This window comes from Eretmochelys imbricata, chromosome 10 (genome assembly GCF_965152235.1).
Source record: "Eretmochelys imbricata isolate rEreImb1 chromosome 10, rEreImb1.hap1, whole genome shotgun sequence".
NCBI lineage: Eukaryota > Metazoa > Chordata > Testudines > Cheloniidae > Eretmochelys > Eretmochelys imbricata.
Genome location: NC_135581.1, coordinates 81,773,887 through 81,790,775, shown reverse-complemented (window position 1 = coordinate 81,790,775; position 16,889 = coordinate 81,773,887). Strand labels below are relative to the sequence as shown.

The window sequence follows — 16,889 nt, the reverse complement described above, 5'->3', positions numbered from 1 at the left end:
CCTGCGAGCCCGGGCAGGAGAGAAGGTGCCCATCGCACCCGAGTGCCCGAAGCCTGAGCCTCGGGGCATGAGCCTTCCCGGGGCTTAAATTTCTACGCCCTGAAGTTACCTAGAACAGCAGGAAACTGTTAATTTTCTGTCAGCAAGGACTGCCCCCTAGGAAAGTATCCTTAGTGCTGAAACCGAAAGTGTGGTCATTGGGACATGTGACAACAGCCAGAAAGCTAACAAACAAGCCCAATGAGGGACCCAACGTGGGTAGATTAACGGGCCAAATGCCCTAGCTTCATGTTATTATTTACTATAGTAGTTATCCATCCTTTAGATTTATACAAACTACAAGAAGAATAATCCATCCACTGCTCTGGGCACCCTTGATATAAATATATCTATTTAACTACGCAAAAATAAGCAGATGTATCAGTTTCCCTAGATCAGCTTAATTACACAGCAGCAATATGACTATAGTGGAAATGAATCAATCCCCTGAGTCCCACCCTCTGCCCTACTTGTTTCCTCTGGACCTCAGGAGAAAAGGTGGTGTCTCTAATGGGCCCTGAAGGCTGAGGAAGTTGGGCTGTTTCAGACCTGGAGAGGAAGCAAGTTCCAAAGGCCCAGGGCCCTAACAGAGAATATCCTGCCTGCTAGCCAGTTTCCAAATAGATTTAATATGGAGAGCATACTACAGTGTCTAATCTCAAGGTGACAAAGGCATGGGTGATGGTTGCAAGGACTGCATCCAAAAAAAAAAAAGGGGGGGGGGGCAGGGTGCATTACCTCCTAGCTCTCCATAGATGGGAAAAAGGCTAACTTGGCAATAGCAGCTACCTGATCTTCTAGCAACAGCCATGATCTGATTGCTCTGAAGATTGCAAATCCCAGCCACCAAAGGCAGGACCATATCTCAGTCAGTGGGCAGAAATAATCCACTCATCTCTTCTGGTTGCTTTTGTCAATCAACCAACATCACCTCAGTCTTATGTGAACTGAATCTCAGCCAGTTAGCCCTCATCCATACCCCAGTTTTTCCGTGACATTAAGTAATACATTCAGCAGCTCCTGGTAATCAATGGGGTGGAGATGAAGAACATTGGACCTAAGAGGTGGACTAATGTAATTCTCAGACTAAGGATGGGATATGGACTAGGCATAATATTATGGGAAGAGAGTTAGTGTTGGGAGCCTGGGGTAAAATAAAGACTAGGGTTAAAAAGGAAGAGGTTAAATTCAAGAGGCATCATACTATGTAGCATCCTGGCTGATGTTCCCTTTAGTTTTTTTACATCCATGTTCAGAATGAATTTTGTTATATGCACCAATATGGAGGTGATGTGTGGCTGGGGTGGGGCCAAGGGGTTCAGAGTGTGGGAGGGGGCTTAGGGCTGGGGCAGAGGATTGGGATGCAGGGTAGTGAGGGCTCTAGCTGGGGGTGTGGGCTCTGGGGTTGGGCTGGGAATGAGGCGCTTAGGGTGCAGGGTGCCCCACGGCTGCGGCAGGGAGAGAGGATTTCCCCCAGCTCTCTCTTGCCTACAGCAGCCCAGGGGTGGGGAGAGCACCTCTCCGCGGTGGCAGCTTCAGGTGGGGGCAGGGCCAAGGCACCTCTCCCGCTGTGTGGCTGCACAGTTTAGAGGGAACTTAGAGCCTGGCACTGGATCAGGAATGGATAGAAATGACAGACATATCCAAAGGTGAAAGTAAGTTAGAGGACTTACCAGTACACAAGAGTCCTGAGTAGGGGGCGTGGCCTCAATCAGAAGAGGCAGGGCCTTAAAGCCCCGGGCCCTTTAAATCACTGAGGAGCCCTGGGGGCTCCCGGCTGCCACCGCTACCCTGGGGCTCTGGCAGAGCTTTAAAGGGCCTGGGGCTCTGCTAGGGTAGCAGCTGCTGGAGCCCCCGAACCCTTTAAATCCCCACCTGAGCCCTGCCGCCCAAGCCCTGGGGTAGGGGTGGCAGGGCTCTGGCAGGGATTTAAAGGGCTCCTGCAGCCGCTACCACCCCAGCCCTTTAAATCCCTTCCAGCCCTGCCCTCGCTACCCCAGGGCTTCAGCAGCAGGGCTCCGGCGGGGATTTAAAGGCCCGGGTCGGTAGCGGCGGCTGGAGCTCTGGGGCCCTTTAAATACCCGCCAGAGCCCTGCCGCCGCTACCCCAGGGCTATGGCAGCAGGGCTCAGGCGGAGATTTAAAGGGCCCCGGAGCTCCAGCAGCCGCTACTGCCCTTTAAATCCCCTCCGGAGCCTCACCGCCGCTACTCCAGGGCTTCGGCAGCAGGGCTCCAGTGGGGATTTAAAGGGCTGGGGCAGTAGCAGCGGCTGGAGCTCTGGGGCCCTTTAAATCCCTGCTGGAGCCCTGCTGCCACTACCCCAGGGTTTTAAATTGCTGTCTGGGAAAGCTAGTCCCGGTACGGCGCACTGGCTCTTACGGGTACACCGTACCAGTGCATACCAGCTTACTTTCACCTCTGGACATATCTCAAACAGTGTAACTTTATCCTGGACAGATACCTGCCATCTCTGTCTCTTTTTTTACACTTTGGCCACACTTATATAGCTTGCCATGCCAATAAAGTACCACTGAATTGAAATATATAACTGAAATAATGTTCTGGATTTATTTGGTCTTAAACTTGAAGGGCTTTGCCTATTTCTCCGTTGGGAGTCTGATGAACAGGATGGAAATTAAGGTCAGTGTTTGGGACAGGATAGGTCAAAGATTGGTCTTCAGTTTGCAGGACTCTGTGTTTGGAATACAGACATAGTAGAGAGGCTGAAGGAAACAAACAGTTATTCTGGCATTCTTCACATGTAATAATATGACAAGACCAATTCTTCATAAATAGACTTTATTTCTTTACATCTGTATAGCTTAATTTATTGTATAGTTTTGAATGTGTATCTCACACATTATAATGAAGCTGGCTTCTCTTTCCATATGCTGTTCCAAGATCAGAAAACGTTGCAATGACACACATTTTAATAGAGCAAATTAGTTAAGTGTCAGACCAGATCCCCCTGTGACACTACTGGAGGGTCTAGAAGGATGAAGGAGCAGCTACCATGTCCAACAGAAACCTGTTGTTTTACAGGTAGATCTCCTATGAACCGCTGCATCTTTGAAGTTATCTAATTGTGGCTGTGTAGTAGTCACAGAAAATAGGACTTATTGAATCTGAAAAGTTAGACTACCAACTGAGAAAGAAGTTGTACCGGTTAATTAATTAATGCTTTTGAATCTTAAATCATTTCTTGCAAACAAAACCAGACTCTTTCCCAGTTATACTAAAAGACAAGATAGATAAACAGTACATATTAGCACTTTTCTTGTCATGGTTATGATTTTTTTAATTAAATAAAATGTTGGATAAGATAGTTATGTTCCAGTGCTAATAAATGTTAATAGCAATCTTGATCAGCTCTCAGAAGAAAGTAAGATCATTTCCAAGTTGTGTTTTTCCCAGAATATATTTAAAGATTTTGTTGTACTGTCAACCCAAAGTGCATCTATTACACCTCGATGGAGGCTACTATTTACAAAACATATAATAAACCAACACAATTATCAGGAAGCTTGATAATCTCATTGTAATTTTCTGCATTACATGTTTATGTACCTAATAAAAATATTATATTCCAAGGTATTAGATAATCCAATATGCAATCAAGTCACATAACCTCAAAGCCTGAGACATAAGAGTACCACTCCTATGTATAAAAAACAGTTGTGAAAATACTCTAACGGACATTACAACCTGGCCTAGTACCTCTCTGGTCACCAGCTGAGTGCAAGTCGGTCCTATCGCAGGATGCCACCTGCTTCCAAGCCAAAATTTATGACCCCAGATTGCAATTTTGATGGCTTCTCAGTGATAGTTTTTCAATGAGGTGTCTGCTACAGCAGGTGCATACTTGGGGGAGGTTTAATTAGGAGCAGTGGAGGCTTGATTCTCCTCTCATTCACATTACTGTAAATCAGGAGTAACATGGAAGTCAGTGTAACTACCCCAATATAAGACTGATGTCAGGGCCTGAATTACACCTCATTGTACTCAATGGAAAACACCCACTGACTGATCAGGCCCTAAACAAGTGCGGAATCAGGCCAAGGAAATTTAGACTGAATATCAGAAAAACATACAGTGAACTCAGACTGGAATAATCTCCATAGGGAAGAACTGAAAGGCCCAATCCTAGGGACATTTCAACTAGGATTCTACGGTGAAATCCTTGCTCTTATTGAAGTCTGTTGCAAAAAAGTGCCATTTACGTCAGTAGGCTCAAGATGTTACCCTACTTATTAAATATATAAAATATAGACACTTATGCCTATGAACTGACATAAGAGCACAATGCACCATCATGTTATAATCAAAATAATCAAGTTTCCTGGTTCCTCCCTAAAGCAGTCGAAAGCAACACAGATAAATGGCCGTTGGACTTAGAAGATGGTATCACACTGAGTTTTATCATTTGGATTAAATCTGCCCTTCAAATACTGGCTTGCAAAATATGACACTTCTCCCTTTTACAGTGTTTTAATTTTTTTCTAAATAATTTCATGCTAAAATATCAACTTGTCCCAATTTAAAACCATTTCACAATCTGGTCTCCAACTTTAAAGTCATAGTACAAAAAGCAGTGCAATATAAAATGGTTCACTCTTGAAAACCCCTTGAGTGAGTGTCTTTCCCAAGAAAAACATTCATTAAAAAATCTCATCACCTTCACTGATCCAGTGCTAATGTTACTTGGTATTTCTCATTTGCAGCAATGTAACTAAAAATCAATCTCTACTTAAAGTTTAATGCTTATGTAGTTATTCTTTCCTAGAGGACATTGGTGTTGAATAGAGAGCCAGTGAGAAAACCCCAATGATAGTTAGACTAATGATAATGGAGATGCCAACTGAACCAACTATTTGAGAACGAGAGAGAAGTGGTGAGGAAGCTAAGAGCCAGTCACGGCGAGCGTTCATGTCTATAAAGATGGCCTCCATTTGGAAGTGTGTGCCAATGATCCCACATATATGGAAAAGCTGGTGGCTGTGCCCTGCAACAGAGTCAAAAATATTTAACAAGAAATTTCTCTGGGTTTCATTAAAATACACCTATGACAGCTTAGCAAGTCTTATGTGCAAAAATTCTATTTATTTTACTAATTTATATAGCTCTTATTGTGATGCTACTAAACTAAGACAATTGTCCATTTGGAAACTCACTGAATCCCTGCCTACCATAAATCAAAGTTCTGGGTATATTGCTTTGTGCTGTGATTCTGCCAGAGACTACAAGCTAAGTAGGACTAGACTAGAGCTCTGCTTGGATGGGAGATCACCAAGAAACACCTGTGTGCTGCAAGAACTGGTATTGGTGAGTCAGTCTTTCTTCCAACTCAGTACTGTATAGCATGGCACTATGGTGTAGATTTTTGGATGGCAAAGGACCACTTTGTGGTCATTAAAGATTCTATGATACTTCCTGAAACAGCAGGTCATTGGAGATGGCTTCTTGCACAACTATGCATGGTTATTCTAATCATGAGCATGAAACAGTGAATGCATTTTCCTGATATGAACCATTTACTCTGCTCCAGATATATTATATCCCTCATGAGATGCCCAAGCTTCTGTACTCTTAAATGCTGGAAATAAAGAATAGTAAAGACAAGAATCACAGTGTTCTGCACTCACCAATATAGTCAAAGCATCCCGGTGCAAGTCTCTCGGGCAGATGCGCAGCAAAAATGAAACAAGTGAGGAAGGCAAACACACCGTGCCTGTAGTGGACTGGGATTACGCTTTCCATGCAGCTCTCCCCAGTACACAGATATAGCTGAGATATCAAAAGGAAAAATTACACATGGGGGTACCAAGAAAAGGAAAGTTAGAGAACTACTGAAGAATACCTCTTGATTGGGGCCAGATTTGCTGCTCTGCTAAAGGTCACCTGGCCTCATAAAATGGCTGGAGGTGGCTGGTGGAGTAGTTACCCCACACACCAGAACTTTCCACGAGCAGAAAGCTTGCACAGGCAGTTCCCCTGCCTCCTGTGCTAGCCACTTCTTCACTTCCAGTGTAAGCAGAGAGTGGGGCTAGGGCAGGGGCATTCATACATTGGGGCATGAGTGGGATGGACAATGAAGTGGGTGAGGCTATATCTGAGTCTTATTCGCCACTGGTGTAAGGTCCCTAAGGGTCCTTATGCCAGTGTTGTAAATTAAAGCCTTTTTCCTGGAGCTTCAGTTTAGACTGTGGCTGGGAATCAGATCAGCTCCTCAGTCAGCTCCTGTGTCCTCCCTGCTAGGTCACAGTGGAGAATCAAGTCCAGGCTGTCTATATTTAATGGCTTTCTTGTCTGTTGCATGTTTCCAAAGAACTTACCACCTATCCCTGTAGCCCTGTATACCAAGATGATGAGGCTTTGCCATCTTAGTCTCAGGACTAAGAATGGCCACTTGGTCAGGCTGGATTATTGTATGCTGGGATCTGGAACACGGTGGGCAGAGCCCAGTAGTAGATATGAGAGCAGATGCAATCATCTCCATTTTATGCAAATTATGGTGCAAATACTGATGACCTGACTCAGATTTTGCTCAGGCAGAACTCCCACTAACATCCAAGAATTGGGCCTAGGGGCAGCTTTTGGGCTCATGGTAAATTGCCAGTATGTTTGAGTGCCCCTGTACTGAGCACAAAATAATCTGTACATCAACAGGTATTTGCTAAAAATAGCCAAACACCGTTTTCTAACCTGTATAGTTTTCCTTTAAAAAAAATAGTCTGTATATTTTCCTGAATATGTGCAGTCTCATGTTAATAGGCGATAGTTACTTCACTGCAGGAAGCTAATGTATTTTATGGCATCTTAATAAAGGTTGAATGTTCAGCGCATACCCTGTAGAAGAGAGGGGTGCTGTCGAACAGGTACGGATATGCAAAAGCCAGTGTGCGAAGAGTTTTGCTGAGCGTGGGCTGCTGTATCTCAGGGAACCTACATAAAAAAGCATTTCAAATTACAAAATCAAGGCAAATAAGGATTGTGCAACTGCCAGGCATATTTTCGAAGGAACTGTGGCTTGCAGAACGTGCTTTTTGTGGAAGTTTTTTGCACAAGCCATATTTTCATAGCTGTTGTAATCTATACTAGCATACAAAAAGCTGTCTTTAAGTCCAGAAGTGGGGCTGGAGAAATGGAAGTCAAATTACAGCCATCCTCAATTTGTTTATGCAACTAATTGTTGTAAAACATGTGGTAGACAACCAAGCCACATAAATGTCCATGTTTGTTCGAACAATGGCCTTGTTTATAACGTATCAACCAATCTTTGCATAATTCAGCTGATTAAAATTGTGGGCCTGGCCCAACCCTTCTAAAGGCAATGGAAAGACTCCATTGCCTTTACCATGCATGGATCAGGCCTTTTGAGACAGGGCACCCACAATCATTCCACATTGATCATTCCCCATCGATTCCCCACCTCCTCGGCTCTCATGTTGTAGATAAGACAATTAAATTGAAAATAGCTGAATCGTGCACTAATACAGGAGCATAGCAGGCCAGTCATCGTTAATAATAAGGAATGACGAATGGAGCAGAGGGATATCTTGATTCTACAGTTCAGCAAACTGTTCCATGTTGGGCCTCCAGCCTGATTGCTAGTATTGTGGTGTGATGCTGTGTCATTGAGGTGACAGAGTCCAGCATAAACAGACACTAGGAGCAGTGTTGGAATTGCTGGTTCCTTGTGTGGTTTACTATAAAAATCTTCCCAATTGTTTTCTGCAGACCACAGTGGAATTAGCAGCATATTGAGGAGCCTGTAGCCATTTCCATGATGGCTGAATCACACAAATTTATTTCCCAGATTACAAGATTCTTACCATTGTGTAAAATCACACAACAGAAAACAAATCAGACAATTTTCTAAGCTCTGATTGGCTAAAATTATGTCTCTTCTAGATGTAGATTAGCATGCACCAGGCTCTTCAACACAGACTCTGAGCAGTTTTGAAAGCATGAAATCTTTTTACATCATCTTGGCACACATTTCAAAGCAGTATTAATGGCCTAAGGCAAAACACTGAGAAAGTACTTCCTTTAAAAATTTAGCAACATATATCATATGGAAAAAACAGAGTTTACTTCTTTAACTAGTTGCCAAAGTTATAGTTATTTTGACCTGAGTTTTTGTACTGCTTAATCACAGGAGCTAGATATTGAACTCAGTGTTGTCATAAAGAGAGATCTATTTATAGTGGATTACAAGGCCTTGGTCACTGCTGTTGATTCATTAATCACTGATGTTGATTCATTAAGTTGAATCACAGTTTGTTTATAATGCATGACATATCTCAGAATACTTATATTTTACATCCAGCCAAGATTTTGTAAATGCAATGTTTCAGGGAATCCAAACATATCAGCTAAAATCCAAAATAAATCTGGCCCTTATTACCTTTCTAGGATATCACGGTTATAATGGAGGTATGGCGCACCAAGCCTGTTGGTTACAATCATATGGTAAATGGGTATGTTTGGGTGGAGAAATATATGCTGGAATTCGTTAGCACAACAAAGAAAATTGTGGAGATGCACTTTATACTTAGTTGGTGCAAAGTCTAAACATAATTTAACAGTCCTCAGCAAATGTGCAAAGAGCTGAAAGAAGTGGTAATTGTGCCAAAAAGGAGAGTTAGAAAGAACACCTCGCCTTTCTGCAGAAAGAAACATGTTCACAGGTGACTTTCATTTACTCCGATGAAGAGCCTGAGATTCCAAACCAAGACAGAACCAGGAAGACACACATTATTGCTCAGTGGTTCACATACTAAGTTCATAGTAAATGCAATGTATCACAATTCTATCCAGATCAGAAATCCAGTTGGAATATCAGTGATCGCAGACACTTCACTTATCCCTTAGAGTCAGATTCCTCTTTATGTCTGATATGGCAGCCACTCCACACACAGGACTCCCAGTGCAATGAGCCCAATTCATCTGGTGTCATTTATAAAGTGGGTGTAAAATGACACCATACTCATTTGGTAACATCAAGCACCCAGTTTGCATTGGTGAATGAAGATGCCAGTTGCAGGGCACCTCTCCATGTGATTTTTCTCATGGATTGAGCAGAAAAGGCCCAATGTTTACAAAGATATTCAACCTCACAGGCAAGGCCAGTGGGAGGTTATGGGCCCACATCTTCAGTAGTCTGTTTTCACTTGATTTGAATTATGAAAGATCTGCTCCCTCACCGTTAAGAATTTTCCATACGAAAGAGCTCTACTACCGATGTAACTTCAAATGTACGCTGGAAGGAAGCGAAAAGAGTTCAGATAGGTTGTGAGTGGCCTTGCCCTAATGGGTCCAGTCCTGTTCCCCTGACCTCAGTAGGAATTTTGCCACCAAGTTCAGCGCAAGTAGCCACTCATTTGTAAACTTCATGTGCATTTGCATGACAATTAGTGCAGTGCACAGCCCATAGCCCTGATCTGATACTCACTAATCAAGGAATGAACACAGTGTCCATTGTTTTTGTATTTGCATTTTATTTATTTTAAAACTAAAACCAAAAAAACCAACCAAAGATGAGGAGTGGACGGTACAGATGGGGATGAAACCAGATAATTTCCAACCCCAAAATTCCTGGAAGAGAAAAATGGAAGCCTCAGTTAAAACTATTATTTGCAACTCTCGTGGTACTCTGGGATATTTAGTTGTGTGAAAGTGGTTTCTCATGGCAGTCTCAACTGTGTTTTTCTACCTTTCATTTCTTTTAGCATCCTAAAAAGAGAAGAGACCGGCCTTGATCCTGTAAATCCTTGAGCGGTATAGCACAAGTGGAGGCTACATGTGAGGGCAAGGAAAGTTAAGCATGGGGTGTAGTATGGTGAAAGTAAGCATCAGATCTCCTTCATGCCTGCTCCCAGTGTGGTTACATACAGTGCATTGAATGGGTGTGTCTTGATGCTAATTTGGGTGGTCTTAACTCTGCACTTCTCTCTTACGTCTTATTCTTGCGATCAAGGAGAACTAACTTAGCAGCCGTGCAGCAGCTGTTCCATTGCTGCAAGGTCAAGTTCCTCACTGCTCCTTGCACCTTCTCCATGCAGCACTCTGTGCTCAGGTCATCTAAAGTGCCAACTTCTCAGCTCGTTTAACGCCCCCTCCCTGCAAAACAATTCTTTGTAACTATCTGGACTTTCTGAGCAATGAACTAGAGCAGTGTCTATCAAACTTTTGTACTTGTAACCCCTTTCACACAGCAAACCTATAAGTGTGATCCCCCCCTTATAAATTAAACACACTTTTTTTTTTGTATTTAACACTATTATAAATCCTGGAGGCAAACTGGGGTTTGGGGGTGGAGGCTGACAGCTCACAGCCCCCCATGTAATAACCTGGTGACCCCCTGAGGGTCACAACCCCCAGTTTGAGAACCCCTGAACTAGATACTTACTAGTGCTCTTCAGATCAGATGTGTAGCTGGCAAGCTGGCCCCCAACAAAGCTCTGACACAATTGGACTTCTGTGAAAGCCTGTTGTAGCTCTGCAGACTTTGGGTATGAAAAACGATGATGGTGAAGAAGATCCTATTGACTTTCTTTTTACCCTCCTTGTAGGGTGCTGAGCTTCAGGTGCAACTGTAGCTTCCATACCGTCCTGCATGTCATCATGCCATCCATTCAAATACTGCTACTATTTGCCCCACATTTTGCTGCTACTTTTTAGCAATGTACAAATCTACATTTACTTCCATTTCTGAAACATAACACCAATTCTTCAGCCCACGTGCGCAATAATCCATGGGATTTTATGTTCTGCAAAAAAGTTTAAGTGAGATGCAACAAATCCCAGAAATACTTCTGTTTTCTTTCATATGTCCAGTCTTTATTCTAGATCCATGTGGGAATCTGAAGGGAGATTTCCAAGTATGCAAGAGATATTGAGATGTGACTGCTGCACAGATGTTGATTCAGTGGGTGAAAAGGATATGGGAAGAAGTAGGAAGCTCTCAGTGAGAGAGCAATGGAGACATCCTGCTTCCCCTAAAAGTCAAAAATATGTTTGTTTTAAGCCATTTTTATACACTTTTACATTTGACAAGTCAGTATTCGTAAAGTACATAAAAGGAAAAAATGCTTTATTACTGACTCACCAACCAACTATCCAGTATTGAAAGAAATTCCTGAGAAGCTGGTAAGAGCTGGTACGGTAGGTTTATAGAAACCCATTAACTTTTTTCTGATGACCATGATAAAGTTCCTGCCTTCATCAAGAAGTTCCATCTTCATGCTGATACACTGATTCATATTCCTATTGATCTTCATGAGGAACAGTATGAAGTGGTTAAGATGGATGGATACATAGAATCATAGAAATGTAGGTCTGGAAGGGATCTTGAGAGGTCATCTAGTCTAATCCCCTGTGCTGAGGCAGGACCAAGTAAACCTTATTCTGCTGCTCTCGCTTTCCTTTCCTTAGAATCATGAAATCTATCCTTTCATGGTCACTTTCACCCAAATTGCCTTCCACCTTCAGATTTGCTACGAATTCATCCCGGTTGGTCAGAATCCAGTCTAAAATAGCTCTTGCCCTGGTTATTTCCTCCCCTTTCTGAAATAAAAAGTTGTCCAAAATACATTCCAAGGTCTTATTGGACATTTTGTACTTTGCTGCATTATTTTTCTAACAGTTGTCTGGATAGTTAAAATGCCCCATTACTACCAGGTCTTGTTTTTTGGATATTTCTATTATTTGTTCTAGAAGTGTCTCATCCACTTCTTCCTGATCTCATGACCTATACTAGCCCCCTACCATGATATCACCCCTATTTTTTTTTCCCTTTTATCTTTCCCCAGGGATTTTCAACTGGTATGCTTCTCACCTCCTTCTAGACCTCAAAACAAGTGTATATATTCTTGATATATAATGCAACATCTCCTGCCTTTTTCCATGCTGGTCCTTCCTACACAATATTCCAGTCATGAGATTTATCCCACCAAGTCTCTGTGATGCCAATTAAGTCATAATTTAGCTTGTGTACTAATATTTGCAGTCCCTCCTGTTTATTCCCCATACTTCTTACATTTATGTATAGGCCTGCTTGTTGTTAAAGGCTCCAAGTACCCTGAGGAATCCTACCAGGACCCAAGAATCTTTCTCCATTTTTAGTTATTGTAGAGCAAGTGAAAATAGTTGCCAACTGCTTGATGTCCCATCTGGACAGGTTAATATTGAGCTGGCTGTAATCTGGAGCTGAAGGTTGTTTGAAGGTAATGGCTACAGACTTTGTTTTGTTGGGATTAATAACCAGACCTATGCAAGCTACTTTGCTGTTTACAACCAGCTCAATATTAACCTGTCCGAATGGGACATGGAGCAGCTGCCAGTTGTCAAATACTTGAGTAGCGTCAAAGACAATGCTGAATGATGCTTGAAAAATGTGGATGCTTGTATAGCAGCATCCATGGTTCAGGCCCTTCAGCGGCCTCTGTGGGTACCTCATGACATAAAGCTTTCTACGAACCTGCCGGTCTATAGAATGACAGTTACACCAACCTTGTTGCACGGAAATGAAACGTGGGCGCATTGGAGGGCTGAAGATCACTGGACTGATGGTTCTAATTTTCATTGTCTCAGTCAGCTGCTCCATATAAAGTGCCAAGGCAAGATCAGAAATGAAGATATTCAAAGCCAAATCCAACAATCATCTCCATCAGGACTGGAACAGTTCCAGCAGCTTTGTTGGTATGGATATATTATAAAAATGGAAGACCAATGAGTTCCAATGCATGCATGCATGCCAATGAATGCTGCTACCCCTCCGGTGACCAGGTGGGTGCTAAACGCTTCGGTGGCATGACAAGGTTGCCAGTGATGGACAGAAACCTCAATATACAACCAGACAACCTTAAGCACCTTGCCAAAGATCTGTCCGGATGGTGATTGCCTTACAAGAAGGCCACATCCCTTTGGGATTTGCCAAGATGATGATGAAGTGCAAATGGCCTCAGTATTAATCAACCTGAAATCATTATACCGTATTGTTGCAATGACATCTTTTATTCACTAAAATAATCTACATGCCTATGATAGTTAGTGCCCACTACTTTTGGAGGTGTAGAAATATACCTGTTTATTGGTAGATGTGGTTGTGACAGGATCCCACAGGGTACAGCTTGAGATTGTGGGATCACGGTGCTCCGTTAACTCTCTCCATCCTGGGCTGTCTCTCACAATGCCTTGATAGTGACCAGCAGCAAACCCCTCCAGGCGCTGTGATCACTCAGAACAACTGTATGTGGAGCCCCACGTCCAGCTAGATTGCATGAATGCTCCAATAGCCACTCACGAATCACACAGAGAAAGGCACCAGAACCAGATCCCCCCAGCTCCCAGCACTGTACCCCAGGAATACACAGTCTTGCACTTCTCAAGACGAGCAAAACAGATTTATTAATTGGTTCACCACTTCATCAATGGAAAGTGGACATACACCTGAGCAGATTTGCCACACACATCATACAAACTCACTGGTAAAGATAAACAGTAAAACAAATGTATTGATTATCACAGATTTTAAATGATAGGCAAAAAGTCAGAATTAGTTACCAAAAGAAATAAAATATGACCATGCAGCCTAAACTCTCAATCCTACTAGACTGGGCAACAACTAGATTAAGCAGTTTTTCTCACCCCACTGGATATTGCAGTCCTTAGTATACAGATTTCCCCCTTGAAATCTGTGCCAATCTCCTCTGTTGGAGTCTTGTCGTCTTCTCAGTGTGTTAGTTGCTTGCAGCGTAGGTGGGGGAAGGAGAAAAGCCAAGCATATGGCCACTCTGTCGATTTTATACCCTCAGTCCGTGTGCTTGGAAAACACAAGTCCTGGCATGTCTGGGTGGGCCTTGCTGAGTCTCTAGGCAAGGCTGAGCAATTCCCCTGGTGTGGCCTCATGCAGGTGAATCATTGCATCCTAGCTCCCTTGCTGGACAACGGTTGTTGATGGCGCCACCTGGGCATTGGTCACTTTCCTTGCTGTTGCCTCTGGGGAGCTAAAACCTGGTTGATTCCCCAACTTACAGCATGTTTTAGTGACCACCATACTACACAATTCTCAGAACTTCACATGCATTAATGATACACATGTGGACAGAGAAATGACTTTCAGGGGGTCATAGCCTTTCCCCTGATACTTTACAAGGCCTGCTTTATATAAATGAGGAATATGGGGGTTCCAGGACACTCCCCCAAGGTAGAGAATGTCAGTGTTTTTTCTGTGAAAGGTCATAAAAGCTATGATAGATGTGGACGGTCCAAGATTGCATTGGCCTACTACTAAGAGTGGTTTTTTTAAAAGAGACAAGAGAGAGATTCATGGGTGGCTGCACTCCTAAACATGTTAGACTGCACTGCTTCCAACACTGTCCATTCTGCAGTTTGGACCAAATTTTGCTCTGTTATAACTCACATTGATTTTGAGGAAGAGTTGCACTGGCGTAACTCAGCAGAATCGGATCCTTTCGCTATAGCAATTAAGATTATGGAAGGATTCTGTGTTGTATGCAAGCAAATGAGATTTACTGTGGTCACTGAGCGCTAAATTTCCTGCATGGTGCTAAATGTCTTAAACTCCCAGGGACTCAGTCAGGCCCTTAAATTCTCTCCCATTTTCTCTCCAATGGTTTCCTGTTGGAGCAGGCTCTCTGCCCCTCGCGTGGCTCATGCACCCTTTGGGGATGCAATCGTGAGTTAGCCACTTACATAAACAAGGAAGAGGACTTTGGTGAAGAGACATTCACAAAACTATGGATTTTACAGAACTGTGCACTCCTAGTGTATTTCACTGAACATCAAGCCCCTTGGGGAAAGTGATTCCATGCCACAGGGTGGCATTGCTCTTTCTCTGCAGCTGTGGGCCTGAGCCTGAAAGAGAAAAAGAAAGGAGAGAGACAGACAAAAAAAAAAGAAGAGATGGAGAGTCTGGTAGCTAACAAATTCATTGCTGGCACAGTATAAGCTGAAGCTCCATGCTACTGCAGTTCATTTGACAGGGAAGCTCTATTTTGCGTGAATGAAGTTCGGGAAATATATAAAAGCTTCCTATAAAAGTTCAACATCAACTGCACAGAGAGATTCTGATTTTATTATATGTTTATTATGAATAATAGAGAAGTTACCTACTCACAGGGGACAACATTGCACTGCTGATTGTGAAGCAACGGGATGGTTTGGTAGGAAGAGGAAGATGTCTCTAGAATTCAAGAATGATAACTAGGGCAAGAACTATTATCCCATCAGAGATGGCCATTAGAAATCAGTGGGCCCAATTCTCCACTCAGAGTGGTATAAATCAGGAATAATATTATTTGAGTCAATGTAATCATCCTGGTGTAAAGTTAGAGCAGAATCAGGCCCAACAGCCACAATGTCTGCTTATTTGGGAACTTCTTTTTAATTTGTTAAAAAGGTGACATTTGATGGTGGCACCACAGATACAATTGACACTTCAGCATTGCTGAGACAATAATAGGTTTCAGAGTAACAGCCGTGTTAGTCTGTATTCGCAAAAAGAAAAGGAGTACTTGTGGCACCTTAGAGACTAACCAATTTATTTGAGCATGAGCTTTCGTGAGCTACAGCTCACTTCATCAGATACATACCGTGGAAACTGCAGCAGACTTTATATATACACAGAGAATATGAAACAATACCTCCTCCCACCCCACTGTCCTGCTGGTAATAGCTTATCTAAAGTAATCGTCAGGTTAGGCCATTTCCAGCACAAATCCAGGTTTTCTCACCCTCCACCCCCCCACACAAATTCACTCTCCTGCTGGTGATAGCCCATCCAAGGTGACAACTCTTTACACAATGTGCATGATAATGAAGTTAGGCCATTTTGGGAGGAGGTATTGTTTCATATTCTCTGTGTATATATAAAGTCTGCTGCAGTTTCCACGGTATGTATCTGATGAAGTGAGCTGTAGCTCACGAAAGCTCATGCTCAAATAAATTGGTTAGTCTCTAAGGTGCCACAAGTACTCCTTTTCTTTTTGAGACAATAATGTTACACTGTCTTATCGGATCTAGTTAGTGCTGTACAAATTTGTACATGACCATCTCTACAATTCTGCAATTGGGTGATACTGGCATTTCAATTTGTAAATTAGAAAGAATTTAAAATAGGTTAAAAAGCTACACTTGGACTGGTCAAATTCATTGACATTTCATAACTGTGTTAGTATGGTAATATTTGAAATTGTAAAAGCTAGAGTTAACCCATTGTCACCTGTCTTCATTTGTCTAACCAGACAACAGAAATCAAAAGTCAACCAACACAAAGGAGGAGGGAAAACAAAAGAAGAAGAAAAACAGAAAAAAAGGAAAAAGGAGTGGGGGGGGGAGGAAGGCAAGACAAGTGGAGTGGTCTAAAATATCAGTTCCTAATTCTGCAGTTCACATAATACTTGGTACTAAAATTAAAATGATGGAGGCAAACCTGCAACCCTGACTTTAGTGAGTAGTCCTCTGCAAGTACCCTACTGAACTCAGTAGAGCTACTTCTGTGAGTAAGTGGCTGGATCAGGACACATCTGGGACACCCAAGCTTTGCAGCATGATTTTTGGTAGACCCAGGTACTGCTACGCTATCAATTTGTTCCCCCCTGGAGTTGCTTCTTTTCTCTGCTACAGCAGAATCACCTCTGCTACTGTTCCATTTTGTTTTGGTGCTTTACCTTCAGGAATTCAGCTCTCCCTGTTCTGTGGCAACAGCATTTCAAACATATTTACATGCCAGCAAAAACCCCAGGTTAGAAGTGTACTTAGAGCCACTAAAGCTGATAGGGAAGCACCCCTCAATCAGCAGAAGCTATTGTGGGTGCTTTGTGTGT

At 42.8% G+C, this 16,889-nt stretch overlaps 1 protein-coding gene across 5 annotated transcripts in view; it reads right to left on the bottom strand.

Annotated features, from left to right (window-relative positions):
- Window positions 1-2,828: 2,828 nt before the first annotated feature.
- PAQR5 (progestin and adipoQ receptor family member 5) overlaps window positions 2,829-16,889 on the bottom strand; it is a 31,162-nt gene continuing 17,101 nt past the window's right edge. For 4 of the 5 annotated variants that reach the window (XM_077829291.1, XM_077829287.1, XM_077829292.1 and 1 more), the window contains 4 exons: window positions 8,447-8,491; window positions 6,885-6,981; window positions 5,682-5,823; window positions 2,829-5,041 (listed from right to left, as the gene is read on the bottom strand). In XM_077829291.1, the coding sequence (XP_077685417.1) occupies window positions 4,809-5,041; window positions 5,682-5,823; window positions 6,885-6,981; window positions 8,447-8,491 (517 nt within the window). In that variant the 3' untranslated portion in view covers window positions 2,829-4,808. The remainder of the gene's footprint in view (window positions 5,042-5,681; window positions 5,824-6,884; window positions 6,982-8,446; window positions 8,492-16,889) is intronic. The other variant, XM_077829290.1, reaches the window with a different exon arrangement.